This window comes from Mus musculus, chromosome 15 (assembly GCF_000001635.26).
Source record: "Mus musculus strain C57BL/6J chromosome 15, GRCm38.p6 C57BL/6J".
Taxonomy (NCBI): domain Eukaryota; kingdom Metazoa; phylum Chordata; class Mammalia; order Rodentia; family Muridae; genus Mus; species Mus musculus.
Window position 1 is genome coordinate 83,574,230 of NC_000081.6, and position 22,906 is coordinate 83,597,135.

General features: G+C 52.6%; 1 protein-coding gene and 1 long non-coding RNA gene across 3 annotated transcripts; one reads left to right on the top strand and one right to left on the bottom strand.

Annotated features, from left to right (window-relative positions):
* Positions 1-864: 864 nt before the first annotated feature.
* Positions 865-20,928, bottom strand: Ttll12 (tubulin tyrosine ligase-like family, member 12). Its single transcript, NM_183017.2, has 14 exons — positions 20,720-20,928; positions 17,150-17,319; positions 14,274-14,472; positions 12,845-13,004; positions 12,622-12,755; positions 10,427-10,503; positions 8,117-8,233; positions 7,816-8,010; positions 7,439-7,550; positions 6,266-6,417; positions 5,839-5,920; positions 4,406-4,474; positions 3,518-3,656; positions 865-2,819 (listed from the first exon to the last, which is right to left on the bottom strand). Exons 1-14 carry the CDS (start codon positions 20,879-20,881, stop codon positions 2,668-2,670), a joined length of 1,920 nt encoding a protein of 639 aa, NP_898838.2. The 5' UTR covers positions 20,882-20,928; the 3' UTR covers positions 865-2,667.
* Positions 18,340-21,217, top strand: Gm52182. Of its 2 annotated transcripts, none has more exons than XR_003951514.1 (2): positions 18,340-19,064; positions 19,858-21,217. It is a non-coding gene; the product is annotated as a predicted gene, 52182 (long non-coding RNA). The 2 variants fall into 2 exon arrangements; XR_003951515.1 differs by having other exon boundaries at positions 20,108-21,217.
* Positions 21,218-22,906: the final 1,689 nt, after the last annotated feature.

Consider the following 22,906-nt stretch of genomic DNA (forward strand, 5'->3'; position numbering starts at 1 on the left):
GGCCTGTTGGACAGGCAGATGGTGGGTGGCAGCTAAGCAGGATGGTTCTGCTGCTGAGGCTGGGCCTGTCTGGGCTGGTACCACCCAGGTTCTCCACCTAGGGTGACCCAACTGGCAGGAAGAGGGTAAATTCCAGCACCCTTTCACCTGCTTCAGCCTGCTTCCATAGGCCTCATGGGTATACAGGGCACAAATGACCCATCAGGTATCACAGGCAACCATGTTGGACATTTTGATGGGTAGTGCACCCAAGACTTGGGAAGGGCTTCTTGGCAGTGCTCTTCATAGCGCTCCAGCAACTCCCTAGTGATCTGAAATGGGGGTCACGCGCCACCTACAAATGTGCTTCCCTTGCCCACCACTGGAGGCACCTTCTCTTCTATGCTGTCACCAGCTCAGATGACAATGGCTTTCTGCAGCCTTTAATGAGAAGGGCACTTGGCCTACTGGTTTAGACTGGTCTCTGGCTTGTGCTTATTCCCACAGCACAGGCCTTAAACTTTTACCCCAGCCAACTGTCAGCATGGAAGCCATGTTGATTTAGGATTAGAGGGTGCTAGAAACACTTGAGTTTGTGGTCAGCCACTGGCATCTCCCAGGCGGCCAGGCCAGGGCCTACAGAGCTCAGCTGCCTACTTCCTTCTTCAGCAACACCGCTGTGGCTACCTAGGCTCTCCAGCCTGCTGCACATGCCCACCTTGAGCACGTGCTGGCCTTTGATGACCCCTTAAGTGGAGAGAGCGACCAGGGTGTGGATGAATACCAGGAGGATTTGTCAGAGGTATAACCACTGTCTCTACAACTGGCTGGTGGCCAAGCCTGATGCTGGGCCAGCTGGTGCATGTGAAGTACCTGACTTCTTTAGAAGACTTTTAAATTATATTTTTGTGTGTACATGCCTGTCCAGTCACATGTCCCATGGTATACACATGGAGGTCAGAGGACAACCCGTGGGAGTTGGTTCTCTCTCCTGTAGCTCCCAGGGAAGTCTTCAGGCTTGGCAGCAGGCATTTTTACTCGGTGAGCTGTCTTGCTGGTCCTCTGCCAGCCCCCAGAGCCTCTTGACTACCTCATGAATTATGGCCTCTCATCCCCACTCCAGAACAAGGAGGTAACATAGAGAATGCTATTTCTCAAGGCCACCAGGTGGGACCAAGCCTCAGACCCTGCGGCCCCCAACGCCCCCTTGGGTTGGTAGTGTGGACTGGTCAGGTCAGATCTCTTCTCCAGCTTGGAACTGGGACTCTAACTAGGAAGCTAGACTGCCTTAGGGAGCTCGGAGGTCTTTCTTTTCCTTCTCATTTCTCAAAGCACACGTGGTGACATGTTGGGTCTGCTTGCAACCTTGGAGGGACACAGCCGCCCTGCCAGCCCAGCCCAGGCCTCTAGGGCCCCAAAGAGAAAAGACCAGGTGGAAAGGAGGCGTATTTTACTGCAGTATAAAAGGGCAGATGCCAGCCGCTTTCCAGGGGTGCGACCACCACAAGTGTCTCTACCCTGACCCTGATGGTGGCGGGGGCAGGCTCCCTAACAGGTGGCCTACAAGCCCAGAGATGAGCAGGAAGAACCATGTCCAGTCATGCTAAGAGAAGGTCACTTTTACCTTCACAAGTACAACAGCCACCACAGTGTCCCACCCGAACAGTAGGACATCTGGAAGGAGCTCCTGCCCACTCTTAACTTCCTGGGGGCAGGATCCCAGCGCCCAGCAGTTACAGAAGCAATGGTGGCTGACTTCAAATTCCAGCAACAAAATTAGGAACTCCACGTAACATTGTCTTTCCTGCAGGTTGAAGGAAAACCAAACCCAAAACCTTAACACTAGGACTCTGAACTTTGGCAAGAGGCAGCCTGATTCCCACATGAAGTTCTCTCCAGAGCCATCTTAGCCGCTCTGGCATTTCCACAGCCACTCCTGCTTGGATTCTGCCATGAAATGTCACAGCCCTAGAGCAACCTAGCACCCTGTCTACCACAAGAGCACAGTGGGACTTGGTGAGGTACCAACATGCAGAGACCATGGGACTCTGCATAGCCCAGCTTCCCAGAAGGGAAACACCCAGGGTAGGCATGGCTGAGAAGTCTGCTGGTGAAGGCTCTGGCGGAGGATGCCGAGGCATAAGGCCGGGTTGGCAAATGTTTCCCCTTGGCTGTTCTGGGGCCTGTGGGTGCAACACAGGGTTCCCGTACCCTGCTTGCAGCAGCCATGGGACAGGAGGGCAGAGATTCTGAGAGTACTCCCTGGCCCTTGTGGATACCGGGTTCCCAAACACTTCCCTCGTCGAACCCTGTTTCTGCAGAACATTTCTTGGTCTGCGAACTTTCTGGATGCCAGGAGAAAAGCCCTTAGCTGAGCTGCAGACTCTTCAGAGAAGAGAGGGCGTTAAGAGGTACAGAGACCAGGTACAGCTGGTCGGAGCCCAGTCCTTGGGACACCACTCACTGTCCAGCTCTGCCACACATGGACCTGATATCCCACATATGGAGCAGGAACACGGCTCAGGAGGGTTGAGTATAACTTAGGCCAAGGCTCTGGCTGAGGAAGGAAGGAGGGGAGAGAGGGAGGGAGGGAGAAGCCTGGGACTGCAAAGGCAGTTCTGTGAGCAGAGGCTGGACCGGCTGGAACCGGCTGGAACTGGCTATGAGAACAGGCAGAACTCTGGGCACCTAGATGATGCGGGTGACATGGCAGTTGTCAGTCTCGTCCAGAAACAAAGTGCTGAAGACATCATTGAAGAATGAGGGGTGGTATCTGCAGGCTCGCTCGCAGTCGGGGTTGAAGTTCACCTCCAGGATTTGGGGCTGCATCACCCGCTTTCCTGATAATGAAACAAGAGTTGGGAAGGCTCTGTGGTAGCAGGGTTGGGAGGACAGGCTGGGACTGTGATGGGTACAGACTTAGGCCCTAATTCCCAGTGTGTGCGCACAGGGTGTGACCTAGAATGTACATTCCCTAGCTTGAGACCTGCTCCCCAAAGAAAGGCTGAAGCTACCCCTACCCCTGGGGCTATAAGGGCACATTGCTTCAGGCTTCGATGGCTAGTTTGGTCAGAGGGAGTGGCATGCAGGGCTGGCAGGGTGGCTCCAGCTTTCCAGTCCCGTGAGTTCTCTTGGCCCTAGTTGGCTGCCTTTCCCCCTGAACTGATGCAGGTGTTTCCTTCAGGGATCAGGCCAGGATACCCAACCTGGACCACCTGGCTAATTATCCAGTGAAATGATAATCATGGGCTAGAGAGATAGTTCAGTAGGTAAAGGCACTTGCTGTCTTTGCAGAGGGCCTGGATTGAGTTCCTAGAATCCACAAGGCGGCTTACAACCATTCCTGACTCCAGTTCTAGGGGGTCCTGGGTCCTCTACGCACACACATACTGAACTCTCAAATACATAAAACAACCAAACCAAACCAAAGCAAACCAAGCCACATCAAAACCCTACCGCAGCCAGGGCTGTCCCAGGTGCTGCTGGTGTGGGCCCCGGTGGCCGGGGTGGGTGGTTCTGGTGTGGAGAGCCCCCTTACCATCTGGGTGGTTGTCCCAGTTGAGCATGAGATCAATGGCATACATGGCCCGGGATGAGGGGTAGTCACAGAGGCCCATGGGCGGTGGCTTGGCACATGCCACTTGGAACAGCTCCGTGAAGGCCTTGAAGATCTCAGCCTAGGGACAAGCAATGCTCTGTCACACGGTGTTCTCAACCCTGACTTTGGGACTAACAAGGCCCACTATCCTTGCCTGAACCCTGTCCTGAAGATGGACCAGATCATCCCTCCTACATCCTTTGTCTCTAGGCTTGGCCAAACGGCCATGTCAGCCTGTCCTCACCCTCCTGGAGTCCATTTCTGCTTTGTATTAAGGAAGGAGCCCAGTGCTTCAAGCATTCTAGGTAAACACCCATCACTAAGCCATGCTCCAGTGCAGGGCTCTAACCTCCAGCAAATCTGCCAATTTTCTGTCCTAAGAACAGCACCCTCCCTGCCCTGGTACCAATGAGATTGGATTCCTGGAGTTGTTGGAGCCTACTGCTCTTAGGCTACCTCATGATGCTACAAATTTCTTCCCTTCCTCCTTTTTTTTTTTTTTTCCCGAGGCAGGGTTTCTCTGTGTAGCACTGGCTGTCCTGAAACTCACTTTGTAGACCAGGCTGGCCTTGAACTCAGAGATCTGCCTGCCTCTGCCTCCCAAGTGCTGGGATTAAAGGCGTGCGCTACCACCGCCCGGCTCTTCCCTTCCTCTTTAGAATATTCTAAAGAGCCCCCAGACCTGCCACACACAGGTCCAGAGTGCATGGGAGAGGATGGCCTGAGCCCAGACATCTCTGCCTGTCTCAGCAGGAAGATGACCCCGCCCTGCCTATAAAGGAAGGGCGTGGCTTTCATAGCTCCAACCTGGCAGAGCCCAAGACTCACCTGAACATCACTCCAGGGAAACTCTGGGTACTGCTTCTCAAACTGAGGGATGAACTCATTATAGTGCACCTGCAATAGATGAGAGCCAGTTACCGTGGCAACAACTGCCTCTAGAATAAAGCAGGACATTAATCCCATAGCACAGGATTCGGTCCAGCTCTGGTCCTCAGGGTACTCAGGAGGCTAGGAGACCAAGGTTAGGCTCTAGGCAGGCAGACTCACCATTCTGAGCCTCAGTTTTCCCTTCTATGAAAAGAGTAGCGCTCCCTGCTCAGCCTACTGACTGCTGGGCTGCTGCAAGGCTTAAGCTGGGAACTTAAGGTTCAGGGCTCAGGAGGTTTTCAGGCACGGCCACCATGCCTAGCTCAGCACAGCCCACTGGCAGCAGAGTCCAGACCCACTCTGTAGGGGCCCTCACAGGCAACCCAGGACAAGATCCCTGGACCAAGATTTTATCAAAACATCTGAATAAGGAAGCTGAGATTTCTCCCAGAGAACGATAAGCCAGCACAGGCCCCTGCAGAGGTCCCGTGTGCATGTCCCATGGGACACGAGTTCCTGTACCAAGGGGCTTCTCAGGTAACACAATCACCAGGCAGAAGAAAAGAACTCAGCGTTCCTTGGGCTGCCCTCCAACCATGCCAGGGGCCTCGGTGGGTAATCTGGGTCCTGGCTTTCAATCCAATCAAAAGTAAGAGGGCCAAGAAGCAACAGGGCCACTTAGCCCCACGGAGAATCTGGGTCAGCACAGCCACTCTGCTGTCGTAGCTCCTTTCTTACAAACCTACTTAGAAGATGCTTGGGCGGGGCACAGAGAGGCACCTCAGACAGCCGTTAGCCATGGGAAATGGGTTGCTGTGAGGTCCACCAGCCTCTGCATTCAGTATCCACTTGTGAGGCTGAGGCAGGAGAGCTGGGAGTTCAAGGCTAGCCTGGGTCCCATGAGCCCACGTCTCAAAAATGTTGAAAAAAAAAACTGAAAATAAATTAAAAAAAAAAAAAAAAAAAGAACTAGAGTGTGCCCACAGAGGAAAAAAAAATCACACATTTTAGGAAGGGGGGTGGTAGGAGACAGCATGGGGCTCTCCTGGTCTCCTGTCAGACAGGGTCAGGTGTTATGGGCTTACACTCCTTAGCCAGGACAGAGGACTTTGATGTAACAAATCTAACAGCCTAGCGCCCCTTTCCAACCCATGCCCAGAGTTAGGACCTGGGGCTTGCACCCTATTGTCCTAGACGCACTGCTGGCCTGATGTCAGCCTTGTTGCCTTTAGCCCTGGCATGCAGATCTCACTGTACTCCTGTGGCAGGAGTGGCAGTGCCCCCTATAGAGACCTCATTCCACGCACTCGTCTTGGGGCCAGAGAACCCTGCCTCTCCAAAACCCAACTGTGATAGCCAGAACCTTGCTCTTGGGCCCCACCAGGCCCTACCTGCTTCAGCACCACATCCGGGTCATAGTTCATGACGGTGAAATGCTTCTCATAGTCGTCTAGGTCATCGAGGGCGAAGGGCCTGTGAGACAAGAGGACAGACAAGCATGGGTTCCCAAGCCCCATGGAGATCAGCCACACATTGCTGGGGCTGGGATACATTGCTCCCCTTGTCTGTGGACTGGGACAGCCCCTCAGCCTGAATTTCGAGTGAAGACAAGTGATGCACTGTGGAGATACTCTGTAAAGCATAGTATGTCATTATGATTCTTTGCTGATATACAGGAGTGTCACAGTTACTACAGCAATGACGTAACTGAACACTTGAGAAGCCGTGGGCTCTGTGATGTGGTGGGGGATGCCCCACAGGGAATGAGGGGTTGCCCGATCCAGCTCTTGGCACTCAGCCTCCACCTGACCCACTCACCGATTGGAGAAGCGTAGCCAAAACACATCGTAAGCAAACAACCTCAGCGGCCTCACTGAGCGCAGCAGCACAATGTAGCGGATGTCAAACTTGACGTTCCCCACATCTTCTCGGAGGAACAAGACGGGACTTTCGATGTACTTGGACACAACCTGGAGGACAGATGGGGACTTGCCAGCAGCTCCCAGCTCACCAGAGACAGAGCACCCGGGAGCTCCTGCAAGCCGAGCGAGACCCCTGATGGCTTCACCTGTGTCCGCAAAAGGACTCCACATGTGACGCCACCTTGGCCAGCTATGGCTGCTCCCTCCTCCTCCTGCACTTCAGACTCTAGCTAGGGCATGGCAGATTCTTTATGCTCACCCCGATTTTGTACTTTAAAAAGATTTATTTATGTGTAAGAGTGCTTGTCCTCGTTCACAGGCACGCAGAGGCCACAGGCAGCTATGAGCCAACATGTGGATGCTGAGAACAGGACCTGGGTCCTCGGCTGGAACACCAAGTGTTCGTAACCCCGATCCATCCCTCCAACCCTTTCTAGTTAAAGGAAAAGCATGCCATCGAGCCTCAGCATGTGGGGATGCACACACATGTAAGCCAGAGCCGCCTTTGAGTGCCGTTCCTCGGGCGTTAGCGCGGAGTTTTCTTAAAGCCAGGGTCTCTCACTGGCCTGGGGTGTGACAAGCAGGCTAGACTGGCCATGCTTGGCTCCCCTCCCCCCCTTTACGTGGGTATGGGACTGAACTCCTGTTCTCATGCTTGCAAAGCGAGCACTTTCTTTACCTGCTGAGCTCTCTCCTGGGCCCTAGTTTTCAGGTTTTAAAAGGAGGGGCTCTCAGCAATAGTTCCATCCATTCCCTCCTGCTGTCTCAAGTCTCCAACCATGACTGACAGCCCTCAAAGTTTACTTCCTTCAGCTCGTGCCATGAATGTGTAACCAGCACTGTAGCCACGGCTGAGGAGAATCTGACACACACAGCGTCTCAAACAGCCATAGGAAGTCCCGCCTCTGTAGGATCACTTCCACAGACCTGGGGGTTCCATGGGCGGTGAGCCGTGTGCTGTGTGCTGTGACTTGATCTCCACAAGCTGAGTGACCCCGAGTCACAGCTGACTCTCCTTAGAGTCTCTGCCTGTATCTGGAGCAGCTAGGCTGGGGAGCTGTGTGCCTACCTTGGGGGTGCTCTCTCGGTGCCGAATGATACTGTGGAGGTTGTTGGTGACGTGAGTGTCCAGGCTGCGGGCCAGGTTCCAGGGCTTGCAGATCCAGTGGTTGTCTTCACCCCTACGGGAAGACAGTTGAGCCATACCTGCCTTTCAGACAATGTGTCCTGAGGTTCTAGAGGTAGACTGGCCAGCCCGTGTCTTTGGGTTAGGAGTGTAATAGAACCTAAGGAAGGTTACAGGGTGGAACTAGCAACAAGAGAAGCTGGTAGGTGCTCAGCTAAGGAGAGGCTGGGCATGGGCTAAGGATGGGGACAGAGCTGCAGCACTATAATGGAACTGACCAGCAGTATCTGTTCGCCCTGCCTGAAGCCTAGGGGACTTACCGCCTCTCCCGGTGCTGGAAATAGCTGACAAACTGGGGCAGCTCAGTGCGCAGGTTGAAGGTTCGGGGTAGCCAGGGGGGACCCTCAGGACCCCCAGCCCGGCGAGCGATGGAGGCCAGACAGTCCTTAACAGTCAGCAGATTCTCACAGGGGAACTGGTTGAGTAGCACCTGTGGGCTCTCTTGGCTGAGTTTCCTGTGGGTGGAGACAGGTATGGCCAGAGAGGTCAGCTTAGCATCCCGGGGAGGGTGGCAGTCATCAGAGGCACTGGGTATGCGGTACAGGGCTTCGAGGTACCTACATGTAGTCCTTGAAGTGTGAGAAGTGGAAGAAGATGTCGGCATCAGCCTCGCTATCAGTGAAGGTGAAGCGAGGGTGGGTAAGGTGGCCGAGCACCTGCTGCACGTCGCAGTGGACTCTGTGGAGAGACTGGAGTGAGCAGCGGCCCAATTGCGGGCAGGTGCTTCTGCCCACCCCTCTCCTGTGTCTGCAAGCCCCAAGGAATACTTGGTGTTGGCAGTCTGAGCCTAGACCCATCTCCTCTACCCAGCTGTAGGAAGACATTCATATTCCCAGGTTCCCTATAGGAGCTGGGACCACAGAGCTTGCCTCACATCTGCCATCAGGACAGCAGGATGGCTTAGATGTTCGTAGATGCTGGTTTCTCATATGAGAATGGATGGGTAGGAGTCAGGCAAGCATAGGGAGAGCTTAGTATCTGGGACTCCACACACTCCACTCTGAACAACAAACAATGAGGCAAATTTCTCCTCCCCGTAATGACACCAAACTCGAACAGTTTCTATTCAAAACTACATCCTGGAGGAGGGTCAGTCTGGCCTGAACTGGCTTAGGGTGCAAGGGCAATAAGCCATACCTGTCCCCCAGAGGACTTTTAGGGAGAATCCTTCCTTTATTTACCATCTTACGTTCTTGCATAATTGGCAACAGATCTGATCAAGGTCAGATGTATTATGGGAATAGACACTCACAGTGAGTGAAGGGCTAAGAGATCTAAGCCTCTTAGTGAAAACGGAGAAGCCAGCTGTAGTGGTGCTGGCCTTCATCCCAGCACTAGAGAGGCAGAGGCAGGTGTGCCTCTAATACAAGGCCAGGCTGGTCTATGGAGCAAGTTCCCGAATAGCCAGGGCTACAGAGAGAAACCCTGTCTCAAATGACAACATAATCATCAACAAGACCACCCAAGTTATACCCCGAGGAACTAACTTTCTCTTGAACCCTGTACAAGGAAACCCCAGACAGTAACTGGGACACAAGTTATCTCTAGTCTGGGGCCATTCCTTTCTAATTTCTACTGACTCTTTGTTTTCAATAAGTTTCCCTGCTACTCTACGATCTGTGTGAACTTTCTTCTTACATTCATTTGTGTGTATGTGTGTGTGTGTGCACAGAGATCAGAAGACAACTTGCGGGAGGCAGTTGCCTTTACTGGCCGAGCCATCTCGCTGGCCCTTTTATTTCATTCTCCAATAAGAGGCTTAAAACTGCTGACACCAGCAACCTCCCAATCCTGCTTGATCTCAGCCTATGAGGCGAGCTAGTGCCCCCCAGAGGACTCTCCTGAATCTGCAGGGCTCCTGTGCCCTGGGACAGGTCTTAGGTCATACTTCAAAGCCAGCACAGAAGTGAGGACAGGGCCTAGAGGTGGCTGTACTTCTGAGGTTATTAAGTGGGAAGCAAAGAGGACTCAGAGCATAAAGGTGAGGTAGGTGGCAGCTTGGAAGGATGCTGCAGTGTGAGGGCTCAAAAGGAGGCCTAGCCTGCTGGGATGGGGCTGGCACCGGGCTGTTAACTTGCCTGAGTCTAAAATGAGTGTGAACCACAGCTGCAACCGGGACTTACTGGGCCCCTAACTAGTCCGTTCCAGAGGGAATAGAGGTGTGTGTGGGTGTGGGGTTTGCAGTCTTATCTGTGTCTCAGGACACACCCTTTGCTTGGCTGGGGCTCTGGCTTCAGGCAAGAGGAGGACCCAGTAGGGAGGCAGACCCCAGGACCTGGTAGACCTGGACGGAATGGAGCACACAGCCCAATTCTAGCTGTACCAAGTTTGAGTAGCCATAGGTATGGCACCTGGGGGCCTGTAGGGAGGGCCCCTGGAAAGGCAGAAACCCTGCTCAGCACTGGGTAGATATGGCTTTGTATTCAGGCCCCGTGGCATGGAGGTAGAGCTGTGCCTTTTCCCCATCACTGCCTATACCCTCAGACTCCTGGGACTGGTTTTCCTGGCAATATAGATGCCCTTTTCCTTTATTGAGATAGGGTCTCACCCTGTAGCCCAGGATGGCTGAGAACTTGTGATAACCTCCCTGCCTCCATCGCTCATGTTGAGATTTATAGGAATGACACTGAGCCTGGCTGTTTCTAATTTTTCCAGGGCAAGTTTAACAGCCGCCTCCTGCAGGCAGTCTTGCCTGCTTTCTCACACTCCTCTGTGATTCGAAGTGCTCTGGTACCATTGCCAGCACGGCTAGGTTCCAAGACTCCAGGACACAGCCACTGACCTGGGGCCCAGAAAAGTCTTGTTCTGGGACCTGGGAATGGCAGTCATAGAAGTCAAGTCTCAGTGACAACAGAGAACAGGGCTATGTACCTGAAGACGTGGCCCTGGGGACGTGCCACTGGGCTAATGGCGAGCGGCAGTTTCTCCTTGTTCTCCTCCAAAATGGCCTAGAATCGGAGAGAGGCGGAAACAGACCTCAATGAAGGAAGAAGCAAATAACTGATCCTGAGCTTCTCCTGTGCGCCAGGCCCCACCCCTCACATCCTTGCCTCTCTCCGAGGCAGCCCAGGGCTACCTGACCTGATGCTCTGGACTCAGGCCTCTCAAATCCCCAAGAATCCAGGCTGGGCAAAGAACAAGACACACATTGTTCTCATTCTTCCAGACACAGGTGGCAAGGGGTGCCAAACCTGTGCTGGGAGGAGCCGCTTGGTCTGAGGGGAGCCCCTGAGGGCTGTTCCTGTCCTAAACTGGTTAACAGTTTAAAACATGTCCAGACTCTGACACTCCCTTGAAAGGCAGAGTGTAGTTCATCACAGGACCCAAGGAGCTATTTCTAAATGAGCAGCAGAGAGGAAGCGAGATCTGAGCCCAGATCACAGGCTTAACTCCCTCTGGCTTGCTCCTGGATCACTGGCTCGAATAAAAGCCACCTGCCATGTCTCAGGGACACTCAGAAGCCCACAGAGAGGCACCTGTGTGGAGATGCTGAGTCCTCTCCCCTGAGTGCTACATACGAACACTTCAGCTTCAGGAAGGCTCTGACTCCTCAGCTTTGGGGGAATCTGTGCACCCAGGAAACCCTCAACCAGAACCACTTGCTGAGCACTGTCTCCAGTTCCTGTCCCCATCCAAAACTGTGGGAGGCAATAAATATTTACTGTCCTAAGCTGCTAGAGCAATTTCTCACCAGCACAGGTCACCCCAAGGCCAGATCACAGCCTGGACCCATGATTCTGTGCCAACAGGTTTCAAGTAAGGATTGTCTGTCTCTTGCAATTCGTAGAGCTTCCACTATCACCCATGTCAACTTGTCTAACCCATCTACAACCTTCCACAACTCAGTGGGCATCAGAAGTCTGCAATGCCAGGGTAGACTCAAACCAGTAGGGTGAGGTGTGCAGCCTCTGCCGAGTCACTGCAGACCCTTGGTTTTGATCTCTACTTCTTTATACCCCAGTGTGCTTACCATCAACACAACTGTGAATATAGAACAGCCCATCTATGAGGTGCCAGGCATAGGCTCCTGTGTGTATGGAATTGAGGACAAGGGAGGCAGACCTTTCTTGAAGGGGCCTGGTTTCATTCCTACCCCTTAAAGACTTATATTTATGTGTCGAGTGTTTACCTGCACATGCATTTGGAAACATGGGTGCAATGCCCACGGGGGCCAGAGAGGGTGCTAGATACCATGAACTTGAGCTATTGATGGTTGTCAACCACCTAACCTGGGTGCTGGGAACCGAACAAAGCTCTTCTGTGGCTGCAGTCAATGCTTGTACCACTACGTAATCTCTCTAGATATTAGAGGCTGTCCTCCTGATTGGTATCAAGGCCTTTGTGTGAACTCATCACAGCCAGGCACTTCTGAGTGAAACTGCAGGGTCCTGACCTACAGGCTTCCAGGTGACAGCGAGGACTCCCTGATGGCCTGCTGTGCTGTACGATGTACAATACGGTCGGCCCTCAGAGCCTCAGGCTCTACTGCTTCAGAGTCAACCAACAGTAGTAGGTCACAAGTATTTTGGGGAGGGAAAAAGTCCTCTGTAGGGATTGTGTGCTTGTCACTATTCCCAAACCAGATGACTGTCTACAGCACACCTCCACTGTACAGAGAATTACAGACTATCCAGGGAAGACGAGGGATACTGAGGCAGTGCTGAGAGTTTTACATGAGAGACCTGAGTACCCACAGATTTTAGTATCCATTCAGCCTTACAACTCACCCCCACAGACACCGAGGAACAATTAGTGTCTTCTTGTCCCCTATGAGGGAGCACCATTAGAAGAGAATAGGGAGCACCATTAGAAGGTGAGAGTAGTGCATACAGCCAGATCTAACTGCACAGACCTCTTCTTCCCAAACCCAGACTACCTGGGATCTAGACCAAGACAGACAGCCACCCTGTGTGGCTACAGGAGCTGGTGCACGGTAAGCCTCCTCCATCCCAGAGCAGCTAGCCTGAGCCTGGAATCCAGCTGACACTTAACACTTGGTAAATGGATAGAGAACATTCCAAAAAGCACCAAACACTAGGCCCAAGGTTGCAGGCGCAGGGCCACACCTGGTAGTACTTGGCAGGAGGCTCAGGCGTAGAGAAGCTGAGGTCCAGCATGTCGGCGGGGGCCCAGGGCAGCAGCATGCATTTCCGGATCAGAGGGTCTGCCTCTCCGTAGGCAAAGTCCCGGGTCACCTCCTCTGCGCCAAGACACGCATGCCCATCAGTGGGGGTGATGGAAGGCCCTCCCACGGCCCATCCTCTGGGGTATGCAAGGCACCCGACTTACCGCCTGTGTCTAGGTCCCTTAGGGGCCACAGCAGCGTGTATGCCACCTGCTGGGGCATGTAGAAGAAGGGAGCAGTGGCGAAGCTGGGCATGTCTGAGTGCTGGATCCTCGAGCCAAACTCGTCCATGATGTACCACACTGGCACCTTCTCTTCGGCTGTCTGTGGGAAGAATACAGCAATGTTCAGCCGTGTGTCCATCCACCCGCTGTGTCTCTCACATATGTACCTAACAACCACTGCTCATCTCTGCCCACTGCTGAGCTTGGAGGTTCCCCGAATCCTAATAACCATCCCAGGCCTGTGGAAATAAGGCCCTCGGTGGCATAATTAGTATGCTGAGGTAGGGAGGCTCAAGGAGCTAGCCCAGAAGAAATGAGCATGGTTTTCCCCAACTGAGAGTGGCCAGGGGCTAGAGTCTAGAGGGAAGGAGCCTAGAAGCTTGGCAGGCAGGGGGGAGGCGGGGGGGGGGGGGCGTGAAGGCCTGAAGGTGAATCAAAGCAGTCTGCTGTCCTCTCTCAAGGGTGGCAAGAACCACAGAGGGCAACATGTTTAGAAGGGGCAGCTGAGTCACTGGTGCCTGGGATTAGAGTTCTTAGGGAGGCTTGTATCCCATAAGTACAAAGGCAGAGTACCTTGCTCCCCAGCCTTGGTTGGTTGGTCCCAGGTACCAAGATAAGGTCTTGTATGTAGTCCTGGCTGGGTTAAAACTAGCTAGAGACTAAGTTAGCCTTGAACTCAGAGATCTACCAGCCTCTTCCTCCTGAGTACTGAGATTAAAGGGGTGACCTCCATGACTGGTTATAACTATTGTTTTGATTGATATTTTTATTATTTTGGTTTTTTTTTAAAAAAAGATTTATTTATTTATTTATTCTATGTAAGTACACCATAGCTGTCTTCAGACACCCCAGAAGAGGGAGTCAGATCTCACTACGGATGGTTGTGAGCCACCATGTGGTTGCTGGGATTTGAACTCAGGACCTTCGGAAGAGCAGTCGGGTGCTCTTACCCGCTGAGCCATCTCATCAGCCCCCATTATTTTGGTTTTTTGAGACAGGGTTTCTCTATGTAACAGCCTTAGCTGTCCTGGAACTTGCTTTGTAGAACATCCTGGTCCCCAACTCAAAGATCCACCTGTCTCTACCTGTCAAATATTGGGACTAAAGGGGTGTGCCACCACACTAGCTGGTGTTATAGTTGGTAATATCCTTTTAATTTTTTTAAAAGACAGTCTCTGTGTAGTCTCGGCTGTCCTGGAACTTACTTTGTAGACCAGGTTAGCCTTAGATTCAGAGATCTACCTGCCTCTGCCTCAAGTGCTGAGATTAAAGGCGTGCACCACCATGTCCAGGTGGTGACATACTTCTGATAAAGGCACAGGGACCAAGTGGGCTTCTACCAGCACTGAGAGAAAGTGAATCTACTCACCCCATGGGCCAGCTGATAGGTCTGGTTGAATTTCCACATCTCCTCCAGCACTAGGGCCACAACCTCTGGGCTGGGCACTTCCCCATGGAACTCGATGCCCATGAGGTTGGCCATCCGGTGCAGGAGTCCAGGTACCTGCTGCAGCTGTTTGCGTGCATGCTCCACACGGCACGTCCAGGCATGGTCGATGAGGAAGATGCTGCGGGCACAAGCTATCCGTGAGCTACTGCCAGCGGTTTTCAACCTTCCCAACACTGCGGCAACCCTTTAATACAATCCCTCACGTCATAGTGACCACAGACATAAAACTGTTTCGTTACTACTTCATACCTGTAATTTTGCTACTGTCATGAATTGTGATGTAAATATATGTGTTTCCTGGTAGTCTTAGGTGACCCCTGTGAAAGGATAATCCAACCCCCTCCCCCTGCCCCAAAGGGGTCGAGATTTACAGGTTGAGAACCACTGCACTAAGCAATCAGGGCAAGAACGGAGAGGGGAGCTGGGCAGTGGTGATGCACACCTTTAACCCAGCACTTGGGAGGCAGAGGCAGGCGGATTTCTGAGTTCGAGGCCAGCCTGGTCTACAGAGTGAGTTCCAGGACACCCAGGGCTACACAGAGAAACCCTGTCTTGAAAAACCAAAAAAAAAAGGAAAGGAAAGAGGAAAAGGAACAGAGGGAAAGAGAAGACACAGGCTCTGACACAACCCCTCTGAGACTTGCTCTCCCCAGCACCTCAGTCATGGAGCTCCAGCCCAAGGCCACTACTCTGACCCCACTCAGTGTGGCTCTCTCTAAGGTCTAGAGCAGGACAATGGGAGTCCCCACTGCCCACCCCAAGACGGACATGAGCATCACGTGGAACAAATATGGTCACGCTGACTGCCGGTACAGGGCGAAGGCTCCTGCTGCCACTCTGCCACTGCAGACTTAGCAGTGACAGGCATTCACCACTTGAAGGTTCTACAGACTGGAAGCACCTGTGATACCAGCAGGCAAGTGACAGAACTGAAGCACAACACACACAGTCACATACCCTAGGACCTAAAAGCACCAAGAACTTCCTATGAGAGGGGCCGGGCCTGTCCTTTTTTTTTTTTAAGATTTATTTTATTTATTATACATAAGTACTGCAGCTGTCGTCACTTTTTCTTCTTTCTCCAGCCCAACTCACTCTGGCCCAAAGATTTATTTATTTATTATTTGTAAGCACACTGTAGCTGTCTTCAGAAACCCCAGAAGAGGGGATCAGACCTCATTACGGATGGTTGTGAGCCACCATGTGGTTGCTGGGATTTGAACTTAAGACCTTTGGAAGAGCAGTCAGTGCTCTTTATTGCTGAGCCATCTCTCCAGCCCCCAGGGCCTGTCCTTCTACTCCTGGCCCCAGCAAGCTTTGCCGAATTAGGGGGACCCATACACACAGGTGTCCAAGGGACAAGGCAGCCCCTTCCCTGAGCACATAGCCCCTTGACCTCATTCGTCAAGGTCAAGTTCAGGAATTTATCACTATGCTCTTATTTTCCTTGTCTGTTTGCATATCCTGAAGGAAAGGCAGGTTTATTCCTGCACAACGCAGCGTGTGACACAGAGTCATACCCCAGAGGGTGACCATGAAGTATGACAATACTCATACCCAGGCAGGTGTGGGGTAAAGAGGACTGAGAACTTCCAGGGCCTGGCAAATGTGAATAACTCAGAGGGACAAAGTCCTTAGGGCAGAAGGGACTGAAAAGGCCACCTGTGCTCTGTGAGGGTCAGCGCGGTCACCTGGGAGATGGCACGCCTGTGAGGGGCTGCCTGGATTGATTATGTTAACTGATGTGGGAAGACACATCTTGGTTGTGGAGGAACCATTCCCTGGTTAGGGGGTCCCGGACTGTGTAAAGTGCAGAGAACCAGCCGAGTACCAACAAGACACTCACTGTTCGGTTTCCAGGTTGCAGATATAACAGGAAAGACTACTTCCGATTCCTGCTACTGGATCCCCCTGTGCCCACCCCTGCCTGTCATACAGCCTGCTTCAAGTTCTTGCTGGGGGACCCTCCTGCACCCAGCCCCACCCTTCATGATGGGCTGTATCTTACAAGGATAAGCCCTGCCTCCCTTAGCTGACCGGCTGGTGTATTTTATCACAGAAGAGGTTACTTAGATAAGTTCTGTCCAGTTTGTTTGTGGGTCCTTCCCCAGCCACTCCGTAGAGTGCTGAGGTGTAGGACAGCATTGAGCTTAGTGAGACTCAAGCACCTGGGGCAGTGCCTAAGTCACTTATAGGTTAACGCCCTCAGTTGGGGTGATCCCTATAGCTTCCTAGGCCTGGGGAAGGGGAAGATAAAAGCTTGGAATCAGGGATGCCAGGGAAACTCAAGAAGTTCCTTCCTTAGGCTTCAACAAAGCCTCTTGCAGAGAGAGCCACAGGCCTACCCAGGTCCCTGGGAGATGGAAAGGGCTGAGTCTCTGGTTAACACTAGGCAGGCCTGTGTCAGGTCTCAGGTCTTCCTGCTTCCTGGGAACCTTCTCCAGGACTGAGTCAGCATGGTTCAGGGACAGGGGACAAAGGTCCTCGGCAAAGCCAGGCTCTGTTAGGTCTTGCTGGGTTCAGCAGCCATATCCTTAGCCTACTGACCCCATGCAAGTCCTTCCTTCCCTGGGTTTGGTCGCCCTTAGCAAAACCAGGAGCTACAGCACTGTGAAGTCACAGGGATGCGCTCTTGTGGGGCGTCAAGTTCAATTCCTGGTCCCGATGAACCTGTTAACAGCATAGGTTAGAAACAGCCCCAAAGCCTGTGGGGACACCACTGGCCACACATGTCACAGGGAAACAGGGTCTAGGTGAAACCTCTCTAAAAACCAATGCCCAGACCCCGATCCTACCTGTTGGGGTCGTCAGCCCGGACGCCGCTCTCACTGGTCACAATGACCTTGTAGCACAGCTCGCCCCCAGGGTTGGGCTGCTTCCTCTGAGCCTCCCTGGCGGCCTCGTCCTCAGCCTCCTCCACCTCCTCCACCTGCATTATCCCAAACATCTCCCCGGCATCGAAAACCTACAGCCAAAGCACAGTCAATCAGGGGTGTGGATAGGGAACCACACTCCCGAGCCCTCCACCTCCAAGGAGCAAGTCCTAGTTACTAAACAGCCTCTTAGCAACACCTAACTGAAGAACTGAGGCCTCGATAGGCACATCTTGGGGTCATTCGTAATCTATGCCAGGGTCTCCTAGGCCACTGTTCTCAAGACACCACATGTTGGCAAAGGCAGAAAAGGTATCCACTCGAGAATCATGTCTACATCCCTTGCTTTACAAGGGAAATGAGGCCCAAAGGCAGAGGGTGGCTCTATGGCATTGGAGGTGGATTTGGGCTCAGGATGGTAGTTGGTCCAGGGTGGGGGTGGCGCACCCTGACTTCCTTTTTACTAGAGCTATCCCAGGACAGCTGACACCAGGACAGCTGAGGCAGCCCACAGGTACCTTCCCACACTCGTGCAGCAGAAAGTGTGGCCTCTGGGGCAACCCTCAGGGCAGCCGGGAACTGTAAAATGTGGGCTTGGATCTCCCAGGCCAGGAATGATTGGGAGTCAAGGACAGCCTGAGAAGCAACAAGTCTTTCTCTTCTCCCACGGGCTCTCCCAGTTTTCATCCCGTAGGGACCCCAGGCCTGTCACGAGCCAGAAGAGGGGGGAGCGTGGGGGGGGGGGACCTCTGGAATCTAAGGCCCAATTGTGAGGTTTGAATCTTGAATTTGCCACATCTTATATAGGTAGCAAAGTCATGACTCAAACCCTCTGTGACTTGGTTTCCCCATCTGTACTACAGGAAGGTCTGGGGTTGCTGGGACATTTAACCAATACAAAGTCAGGCACAGAATGGGGCTTGGGCTATATAGTAAAGGCTCTTCCAAGCCAGGCTCCAGTATCACACATTTGAAACTCAGTTCCTTCACCCACCCTGCAGGACAGCTGCAGGAATCAGATAACACGGGACTAAACAGGCGAGTTCTCCCTGAGACCTCTCCCACCCTGGGGCAGCAACGACCCCCTACCTACTCAGGCACAGGTAAGCTTTGTGAGGCTGGAGGAAAGAGGCTCTTCAGGGGACTTCCAGCTCAGCAAGGACTAGACCTGGCTCCTCCAGGAGGGAGCACCCAGAGGGAAAGATTCAGGCCTGCAGTTCTGGAGTGTGGAGGGAACTAGCCACCGGTGGGGAGGAAAGAAAGGCACAGGGGAGGGTGGCATGGTGAGAGGCTCATGGGGTAAAGGCAACGGCCCTGGGACCAAGCTTGATGACCTAAGTTTGGTCACAGGTTTCCCAAGGTGGAATGAGAGAACCAACTCCTGAAAGTTGTCCTCTGATCTCCACAAATGCATAAACTCACGCGCACACACACTTGATAATTCTATGAAAAAAAAAAATGTGTGTGGGGAGCAGGGAGTTTACCACACTCCAGGGTGGAGGCCGGCAGGCCAAACAGAAGATAAGGGAAAGCTGGTGCTCTGGGGAAAGCTCTTACTTAGGTAGAAGGAGTGCAGAGTCTCAGCCAAGTTCTTTCTTGATCCCTGAGTGAGGGGAGGCCTCAGGTCTTCCACACCCCCAGCCTTTCACCCCAGGTCTTCTGGGGGACAAGCAGGCCCAACCTGAAGCCTGGCTTGGTTGTTCCTCTGCTTTGGCATGGAGGGACCAACCCCCACCTGTCAAGCTGTAAACCCCTAGGGAGGTGACCCCAGTGGATGTTCCTGAAAGTGGGAGGGAGTGTGAAAACACCCCCAGTCTTTTCTGTGGAGCCCTCTGAGGTAAGGAACCAGAGCTGATTGCCTGCTTGGTGGGGGAGGGTGGCTCTCTACAGGCAGGGATGCAGTCCTGCTGAGCATTCCCTCTGGGCCTTGTGGCAGGTCTCACTGTGGTGACTCAGCTTTGTCTGGAATGGCTCAGGAGGGCCTGGGGAAAAAAAAAAAATGGGTATCCCTGACTAGGCCACAGCAGCCCAAGTGAGAAGGGACAGGACACTGGTGGAGTGCAGTGGCCTGTCATTATCTTCTGCACCCCCTCAGGGAGCCAGGTGCTGGTGTTTCTCCATGCCTGCTTTCCAAATCAGACAGCTTAGGTGGGGAGTCACCTGACCAGGGAGAGTGCCCCTGAGTGGGGTCCCAGGGCATTCCAAAAACAAACAAACAAACAAACAAACAAAGAAGCCCAGCCCTTGCAGCATCTTGGGTACCCTCTTATCGTCACTAATAAATGGGGGTCCAGTTCTACCTCAGCACTGGCCTGAGATCAAGGCAAGTCTGCAGAAAGTAGCAGTGCGGAGGAGGGCCCAACACCACGTGAGCAGAGAACTTAGTGACAGGGAGTAAGTAACCCTCTGTAAGGAGGTGCCACTGACAGATGAGCCTCGACCAATGATGTAGTAATATCTGATAATCAGACTGAAGTAGAGAAATCACTTAATACTCCACCTACCAAACCGGTCACTACAGCTGCTTGCCCTGGGGCTGACGGCCAGTTATAACCTCACGGTATTGCCCAGGACCATCAACAATGTAACACTAGCACAAGGCTGGCTCCTCCTCTTTTACTGTCCCACAGGGCTAAGGATTGAGGCGCCTCCCAACCGCCAGCATGCTATAGTGAGCTGCAGTACAGCCCTACGTATAGGCTTAACCAGGAAATATCTGGCCCATACACAGTGTGGAACTAGATCAAAGAGGGTAAGCCTACCCCATTGAGAGGCACCGGGGAATCCTAGCTTTTGGACTCTCCCAGTCACCTGAAGGCTTAGTGGGTCTCAGATAGGAGGTGGTGTCCTGTGAAAAACCAAGCTCTTGCTTCGCAAAAGACCCTCCGCCCAGCCTAGCAGCTGCTGTCTTCATCACCCAAACCCTGTTCTCCGACGGAAGAAGCCGGGCACCCCGTGGAAGCCTAGCTCAGGTGAAGGATGGAGCCATTCTCTCAAAAGATGGGGGAGACCTTCTAAACCCTCTCTTAGCGTCGTCTCCATGTCTCAGGGCCTCCATTCTCTTTAGTGTACAAAGGGAGACCTGCTACTCACGCCGTGGGAAACAACTCCACAGAGTTCTACGGACTAAGCAGAGCTGCACAGAGCTGACTGAAATGATGCCGGTGTAGCTTGAATCTAACAGGAGCTCCTGCATCCGCCGGAGCCTCAGTTTCCTCATCCGTAAGTGGAGTCGCGAGTTCTACTCTTAATATATCAACCGAGGCGTTGGGATGCTGCGAGCCAAGCGCATGCCGGTTTGCAGGTCCCTGCGCATCCTCGGCGGGCCCATAACCCTGCAGGATGGCGGCACAGGCGCATCTCTCGGCCTGTACCCTTCTGACTCCCAGGTACATCCTGCTCCTGAACTTATAAGTGGCTCCCCTTCAGAGCTGCTGAGCTGTGCTCCCCACTCGACCGCATAGCCTGCCCGCAGCCCGTGCCATCTCGTACCTCGTGCTCCAGCTTGTGCAGAAGGCGGCCCCATAGTCGCTCTGGGACTCCCGAGGCGCGCAGCGTAGGGCCGTGCAGCGACACGAACTCGTCCAGCAGCCGCGCGTTCAGCCTCTCGGCGCGGCCGGGACTGCCAGGCTGCGGCCCGGACTGGATCTCCATAGTGCTCGGAAGAGCACGGCGCCGCCCACCGCAGGATTTAAGCGGACGGCGCGCACGCGCCTGCGTCCTGGGTTGCGAGGTTCCAAGAGTGCGCACGCGCGCTGGGGGCGTGTCTTCTCCATTCATCCCAGGACTGCCGCGAGGGATTCTGGGAACGCTGCTTAGAAGCCCCAGAGAGTCAGAATCAGGAGAGATTGTCCTCAAGGAGCCGGTGAAGCTGAGATGGGGAGGGGGTCGGGAAGAGGCAGAAGGTGCTCCCCCTTGCGCTGGTTGCAATCTTGTTTCGCCTGAATTTTTTTTTTAATTTTAGTTTAAAATTTTTATTTTTTTATTTTACGTGTGTGAGTGCTTTTATTTTACGTGTATGAGTGTGTATGTAAGTGCATATATGGCTCATGAAGGTTAGGAGACTGCGTCAGGTCCCTTGGAACTGGAATTACACATGGGGTGCTGGGATCCAAACCGGGTCATCTGCAAGAGCAGTTAACTACTAAGCCATTTTCCCAGACTTGTTTTGTTTTATTTTGTTTTGGTGTGTGTGTGTGTGTGTGTGTTTGTGTGTGTGTCACAGCGCACTTGTGGAAAGCAAAGAACAAAACATTGTAGAGTCTGTTCTCTTTCCATTTTTATCAAACGCAAGTCATTAAGATTGCATGGCAAATGCTTTACCACTGAGCCATTTGCTAGGGCTTGGTTATCATCATCATATTGCCACAGGGTCACATTCAGCTCAGACTAATCTGACCAAGAAACTCACTTTGTTTCGAAGGCTGGCCTTGAACCCTTCCTCCCTCCACCTGTCAAGCATTGGGAGACACCAGCGTGTGGGGATCCTAGTTATATCTCAAAGGTGGACAGATCTTTCTAGGGATTGGAGGAGCCTTCTCAGTCCTTGGAATGCCTTGTTGAATTCAAAGGTTGTGATAACTTGGTGTGCCATCAAAAGGGTTATTCCACAAGTGCAGAGATCAGCTTGCCTCTGCCTCCCAAGTGTTGGGATTAAAGGCATAAGTTACCACCTCCAGCCGCTTTCTTGCTTCCTGTCTATCGAGGAAAAGAGAGCCCTAAATTCAGAGAAAGACTCTGTCTCAAGAAATTAAGCAGAGAAAGGCAGATGAGGATACCCAATATCTTCTTTTAGCCTCCACTTGCACATGGCACACTCCCTCCCTGTATGCATGGACTCATATACCCACAAGCCCTCAACAATCAATCAATGACTGCATGGATCATTTCATCATATAATTTGCTAGATGGAGATGAGATAGAGGGTAGTTTAAAATTTTTTTCAATAGATGTATGTGATGGTTTGAATATCCTTGCATAAGAGAGAGAAACTGTGAGGACGGGGCTGGGTGATTTTGGGAAGTTCGCCAAGCAGCTTCCAGCCAGCAACACAGACTCTCTTCAGCTTTCAGAGAGTCTGTGTGTATTCTCTGGTGGAATTACCTTACAACAGCAGAGGTTAGGAGAAGTTCTGGGTGTTCTAGATCACCTGGAACTGGAGTTATGGATGTTTGAGAACAGATATGGATGCTAGGAACTGAATCCCAGTACTCTGTGAGAGCAGCCAGTGCCCTTAACCACTGAGCAACCTCTCCAGCCCCCTTTAAGGATCTAATGCTGCCTTCTCCGATTGCTGACTCTATGAATAAAGCACAATTTTAGAAGATTCCATCCCTGTCCCTGGTGACTGGCAAGTATCACTAACCCTGGTGCTCTAGTTAGATAGCCTAGTGTTGGCTGTTTGCCTCCACCCCAAGGGCAGGGGGCCACCATGGGCTAGGAAACAGCAGCGGCCTCTTTCTGGATCCTAGAAAAACCTCCCTCAGTTTTACCTAGCAAATTGAATCGATTTGTATTCAGACTTTATTCAGGCTTAAGGCACTTTGGACTTTTTTTTTTTTTTTTTTTTTTTTTTTTTTTACCCTGGCAGTGTCTCACTATATAGCCCTAGCTGTCTTGAAACTCACTATGTAGAGCAAGTTGGCCTGGAACTCACAAGAGATCCATTTGCCTCTGCCT

Excerpts from the sequence above, each read along its gene's own strand:
- Ttll12 (NM_183017.2), bottom strand. The coding sequence starts at position 20,881 with ATGGAGATCCAGTCCGGGCCGCAGCCTGGCAGTCCCGGCCGCGCCGAG. Across the intron at positions 8,011-8,116 it reads TCACACTTCAAGGACTACAT|GAAACTCAGCCAAGAGAGCC; the intron begins GTAGGTACCTCG and ends CTCCACCCACAG. Across the intron at positions 3,657-4,405 it reads TTCCCTGGAGTGATGTTCAG|GCTGAGATCTTCAAGGCCTT; the intron begins GTGAGTCTTGGG and ends GCTTGTCCCTAG.